The sequence below is a fragment of the Myotis davidii genome, unplaced genomic scaffold (genome assembly GCF_000327345.1).
Source record: "Myotis davidii unplaced genomic scaffold, ASM32734v1 scaffold332, whole genome shotgun sequence".
Taxonomy (NCBI): Eukaryota; Metazoa; Chordata; class Mammalia; order Chiroptera; family Vespertilionidae; genus Myotis; species Myotis davidii.
Window position 1 is genome coordinate 4,749,361 of NW_006285779.1, and position 6,112 is coordinate 4,755,472.

At 44.8% G+C, this 6,112-nt stretch overlaps 1 protein-coding gene across 1 annotated transcript in view; it reads left to right on the forward strand.

The window, feature by feature from the left end:
• The window catches only part of DNMBP (dynamin binding protein), an 86,698-nt gene that overhangs the window by 27,236 nt on the left and 53,350 nt on the right, over positions 1 to 6,112 (forward strand). Inside the window, exon 5 of the mRNA XM_006756563.2 lies at positions 1,264 to 3,240. Coding sequence (XP_006756626.1) covers positions 1,264 to 3,240 — 1,977 coding nt within the window. The remainder of the gene's footprint in view (positions 1 to 1,263; positions 3,241 to 6,112) is intronic.

Consider the following 6,112-nt stretch of genomic DNA (forward strand, 5'->3'; position numbering starts at 1 on the left):
GATTTTTGACAGACAGGAAGGGAGAGGGATAGAGAGTTAGAAACATCGATGAGAGAGAAACATCGATCAGCTGCCTCCTGCACACCCCCTCCTGGGGATATGCCCGCAACCCAGGTACATGCCCCTGACTGGAATCGAACCTGGGACCCTTCAGTCCGCAGGCCGACGCTCTATCCACTGAGCCAAACTGGTTGGGGCTTTGCAGATCTCTTTAATGTTTAATTTAATAAAAGAAAGCTGGATTCTCAGATTTGTATCTGTTTTCATGTTGTTTTGAGTGAAGTATATGAAGACAATATGATAGTTTTGACCTTCTCAGACCCTCTGAAAGGAACTTGGGGGCCTCCTTGCCCCAGATCCCATGGACCACACTTTGAAAATGACTGTTTTACAGGAATTTTCAGTATATTGTTATCAAATTGTCAAAATTCACTAAGTTGTCAAAAGTGTTCTTTGCTTAAAACTCTAGGTGTATATTTCTTTGAATTCGGTAAATGTTTAAAATGATGGTTTACAGTATTAGTTATAGTAATGCTAGAGGCCCGGTGCACAACATTCATGCACTGTGGGGTGGGGTCCCTCTCAGCCTGGCCTGCACCCTCTCGCAGGGACCCCTTGGGGGATGTCGCCTACTGGCTTAGGCCCGATTTCCCCTGGGGATCGGGCCCCAAGCAGGCAGTCAGATACCCCTCTTGCAGTTTGGGGCTCTCGCAGTCCGAAGCTTTCGCAGTCTGGGACCCCTCGCTCCTTACCACCAGCCTACAGTGGAGGCAGAAAAGGCTCCTGCCACCGCCTCTGTGTTCGCCAGCCATGAGTCCGGCTTCTGGCTGATTGGTGCTCCCCCTGTAGGAGCACACTGACCACCAGGGGTCACCTCCTGTGGTGAGCATCTGCCCCCTGGTGGTCAGTGAGTGTCATAGCAACTGGTAGGTCTGCCGTTTGGTCAATTTGCATATTAGGGTTTTCGCTGCCGGCACCAGTTTTCCTCCGGCACCCGGGACCCAGGCCTTTGGTCCGGCCGCAGCGGAGAAGCCAAGCCTCTTCAGTCTTCAGTCTTCAATCTTCACTCGGCCAGAGTTTTCAGTCTTCGCTCTGCGCCTGCATATGCAAATTAACCGCCATATTTGTTGGGTTAATTTGCATAGTCACTCTGATTGGCTGGTGGGTGTAGCAGAGTGACACCAATTTGCATGTTTTTCTTTTATTAGTGTAGATTCTTCTGGGGTGATGACTGGGGCCATTATCTTTGCTTCTCTTTTTTAGGTGACCTCGTGATTCTCGATGGCGCTCCCACTGCCGGCTGGCTGCAAGGCCGAAGCTGCTGGGGTGCCCGGGGCTTCTTCCCGTCCTCGTGTGTTCGGGAGCTCTGCCTGTCCTCACAGAGCCGGCAGTGGCACTCACAGAGTGCCCTGCTGCAGATTCCCGACTATTCAATGGGACAGGCCCGGGCGCTGATGGGGCTCTCTGCCCAGCTGGATGAGGAGCTGGACTTCAGAGAAGGGGATGTGATTACCATTATCGGAGTTCCTGAACCAGGCTGGTTTGAAGGGGAACTAGAGGGTCGAAGAGGCATTTTCCCTGAAGGCTTTGTAGAACTTTTGGGGCCCCTGAGGACTGTGGATGAGTCGGTGAGGTCTGGAAATCGTGACAACTGCATGGAAAATGGTGAAGTAGACACCCCTTCAGGAGAAGAGGAGAGAGTGCCGGAAGAGGAGGACGAGCAGCCAGGGACCTACGGAATCGCCCTCTACAGGTTCCAAGCCCTGGAGCCGAATGAGTTGGATTTTGAGGTAGGCGATAAGATCCGAATTCTGGGGACCCTGGAAGATGGCTGGCTGGAAGGATCACTGAAGGGCAGGACAGGCATCTTTCCTTACCGGTTTGTAAATTTATGTCCTAAAACAAAGGTGAAGGAAACTGTGGTCCTGCCACAGGAAAGCAGCCTTAGCAGGGCCCCTGAAACGTCTTTGGATTGCTCAGAGAACTCCTTAGTACTGGGAGAAGAAGGACATGAATCTCATGAGTATGAAGAAGAGAAGTCCAACTGTATTATTTCTGAAACATCTGCTTCTCCCCCAGATCATCTGACCTCTGAATATGAAGTAAACACAATCTCTCACTGGGATGAGGGCACCTCCAGGGGGCCGCCGAGAAGCCCCGGCACAGGGCATGGGCAGCCTCTTGCCAAAGACTCTGCCACAAAGGATTCTTCAGAGGTCGTCAATGGTGTTTCCTCCCAACCTCATGTACCTTTCCACCCCCAACTGCAGAAAAACCAGTATTATTCTAGAGCAGGAGGGAGCCAGCCGAGCTCAGGGCAGTTCTCTGACCCCTTTCCTCTAGAAGCAAGGACTAGAGACTATTCCAGCCTCCCTTCCAGGAAAACATACTCCCAGCCGAAAGCCCTTACGAAGCGAGCCTCTCCTTTTCCTGAAGGCTCTTCTCTTTCAGCCTCTAGGGTGGTCAGGCCTAGCCAGTTGAGCCCTCAACTCCCGGGCAAGACAAGGTGTCCCAAAAAGTACCACACACTCAAAGAAAACAATGCTGCCCGCTTTTGTTCAGAGATGAAGCCTGGTCTGCAAGACATGGCGCCCGCTGTGGAAGCTTTGGCCCTTCCACAGGGAGAGGGCAGCATTGACCTGGATTCGAAGTTGACACAACAGCTGATAGAGTTTGAGAAGAGCTTGTCAGGCACTGAACCAGATAAAATTTTGCGCCACTTTTCAATCATGGACTTCAGCTCCGAGAAGGATATTGTCCGAGGTTCCTCAAAGCTAATCACCCAGCAGGAGCTGCCTGGGAGGAGAAAGGCCCTCAGGCCACCGCCACCCCGTCCAGCACCCACTTCTCCCCATTTGTTGGTGGACCAGAACCTGAAACCCCAGCCACCCTTGGCAGTGCGGCCCTCTCGCCCAGCTCCCCTGCCTCCCTCAGCGCAGCAGAAAACGAATGCGGTACCCCCCAAACTCCTAACCTGTAGCCGTCCCACCTGTGAGACCCTAGAAAAGGAGGCCCCTGAGAATACTGAAAAGACTTTGGACCAAACTTCCCAGTGTCCATTAGTATTGGTGAGAATTCAGGAAATGGAACAGGACTTGGATATGTATAGCAGGGCTCACGAAGAGCTAAATTTAATGCTGGAGAAGCAAGAGGAATCCTTAAGGGCAGAGACCCTGGAGAATCTAGCATTCTACGAGAGCAACATTGAAAATTTGAATATGGAACTCCAGCAACTTAGAGGTAAGTGATGAGGAAATAATATATACTTATTTCTTGACATAAGTCCAAGTAGTAGCCTACCCATATTTTTTAGGTATATGTTACCATCTTGGATTGACAAAGAATGATTTGCTTTTTCATTACCTCTTTTCTTCTCTCACCACAATTAGACTGCCCTGTCTTGATGTATCTTATGACCATTGTGGCCTCCTGACTTTGTTTGCAGCTCAGTGACATTTATACCTCCTATACTGCTATGACACCCATAGCAGTTATGTGTGTGGGAAGTCCCCAAATATAGCTTTCTTTAACCTGGCCCTTCTAAAGGACTGAAGATGTCTAGGCTAAGACTCATGAGAAAACTGCATCTTGTATTTTTGTGGTCTATAGACTAGATTTCAATAATAATAATAATAACTAACATTTCTTAGCTTGTTAATAAGCATTTGTTACCATTTACTCACACAAAGAATCTTCACAGCCACCCTGAAGGTACCGGGGATAATTCATATGGCTACTTTATAGATGGTGAAACTAAAGGTTATAGAGATTAAGACACTAGTCCAGGGAGTAAGGATTTGAGCCCATGGTTTTAACTACTCCAGCTTACTGCTTCCCACCTTGCACATTCAGAAGTTTAAATGCTGTTCCTTAATTTGGGGGTGACCAGCCTCTGGAGACTTCATTCATATTCACCAGGCTACCAGGAGAAATAATTTGCAAAGTAGGAAAAGTTAGAGAGTGAGACAATGGCAGTTGTTCCAAGACCCAAGGAGAACCTGAGCTCAGGCCACTTCGGCAGGTGCCCGAGGGCTCTGCACCTGCATGTCATCAGCAACGTGAATAATAAAAGTATTCTGTGGGTCTAGAAATTGCAGGATACTAATAAGAGATAAAGCAGGAGAGTGGTGACCCAGAGAGACTGGGCCAAGATGGCAGACCAAGTACACATACCTACTCCCTCGTCCTTTAGATTTCTAAAAGTGAATGAAAAAACATAATTCAAAATCCCAAGAAGAGTATTATCAGAAGGCTGGAAATCAAGTGATTTTCTGAAAGGATCCTTGGATAAGAAGTAAAAAAAAAGAAAGAAAGAAAGAACACTTCCACATGTCATTAAAATATATAATCTTGTCACAGTATTTTGGTTCATAATAATAAACTTCATTTATTTTATATATATTTCTCATCTATATACAGATATAAAAATCTCTAAAACTTTAGTACAATCCTAAACTAACACAGGAAAATTATTCACTGTTGATTACTAAGGTCACTACTATTATCATTTAAGAACATGTAAATACAAAGTTTTTAAAGATGCAGGATAATTTATAATTTTAGGAATTACCAGGAATTCCAACGTCTTATTCCTGAACCCCAAAGATTACTCTCCTTCCTGAATGTATTTTATTTTATTTTTTAAAATATATTTTTATTGATTTCAGAGAGGAAGGGAGAGGGAGAGAGAGAGAAATATCAATGATGACAGAGAATCATTGATCGCTGCCTCCTGCACGCCCCCTGCTGGGGATTGAGCCTGCAACCCAGGCATGTGCCCTTGACTGGAATAAAACCCGAGACCCTTCAGTCTGCAGGCTGACGCTCTGTCCACTGAGCCAAACCTACTAGGGCTATCCTTGCAGAATTTAGAAACTGCTGACCAACAACTGAAAGAAACAAGTGCCAATTCTCTCTCTGGAATGAGGTGCCTTCCTCTCAGGTCTTAAAGTTTTCCAAACACTAGGACTAGCACATAGTAAAAGACAGTCAGACGCACAGGGAGTGTAGACCACACTAATGAGAACCACGTGGCATCACAAACAGTCCCACTAAGACTTAATATCATACACAGACTACTTATTACCTATGTAAAGAAAAGAAAAAACAAGCTGAGAGGTATCTGCAGGAAACAGGAAACTATAAAAGGTAACATACCAGATTTGAAAATATAAAATAAAACTTGTAGGAAATGAATCCTCATGACTTCATAATTATTCCATAGTCTTTAGAAGGAGCAACATGAACAATGGTATAGGTGCAATATAGATTTAGGTGTGAACTATTATGAAAACCTGTATATCACGCCATACTTAAATTAATTCATCCAATGTATTTATTCCCTGTTGATCTAACTAGATTCAGACTTATACTTAAGTCTTTAAATTAGAAATGATTCTTAATATTTTCTTCTAATTTCTCAAACTCCTATTTAATGTCTACCATGTGATAAGCATGGTAAGGCATTTGCCCATACATTTTCTTATTTGAAGGAGGAGAAGCAGAAATAGCTACAATAAAGAACTTCATTTTGGGTCTGGCGCAGAACTGGACTATTTTGCTACCCAGTAACTTTGTCTCACTGACATTTCTGCTCTGACAGCCCCAACCCCCTGGTAGTCCAAGTTCGAAGTAACAGTAAAGGTAGGAAATCTTTGAAAGCTCTGGGAGGCAGAACAAGCAACTCCAATTCAATTTCATCCAGTTAAACTAAATTCAATTCATCAAGTATTTAATAAGTCTACTGCCTGCAGTGTGTGGGAAATGACGCACCGACTAATTAATACACAGTATCTGTCTTCTCCGTAGGCTGAACATTTTCATTGAGAGGCACAGAAACACTAAAAATAATACCAACCAGAATTAAGTAAATATTGTACCAAAAGTTCTTTAAATCTTAGGCCTTAAATGTCAAGATTAGAGATTGTATGAGACTGGATTCAGAGAATAAAACCTGGTGTTTAAACTGGTTAATTTCCTCCTCTTTCAAGGGACTACTTTTATTGTTGGATACGCTTTTTATGAAGACAGAAAAAGATGACCTTAAGAGGCTCTGTCAGTGATTGTAAGAAATAAGTAATTGCATCATATTAGCAATTGATATAAAAAAGAC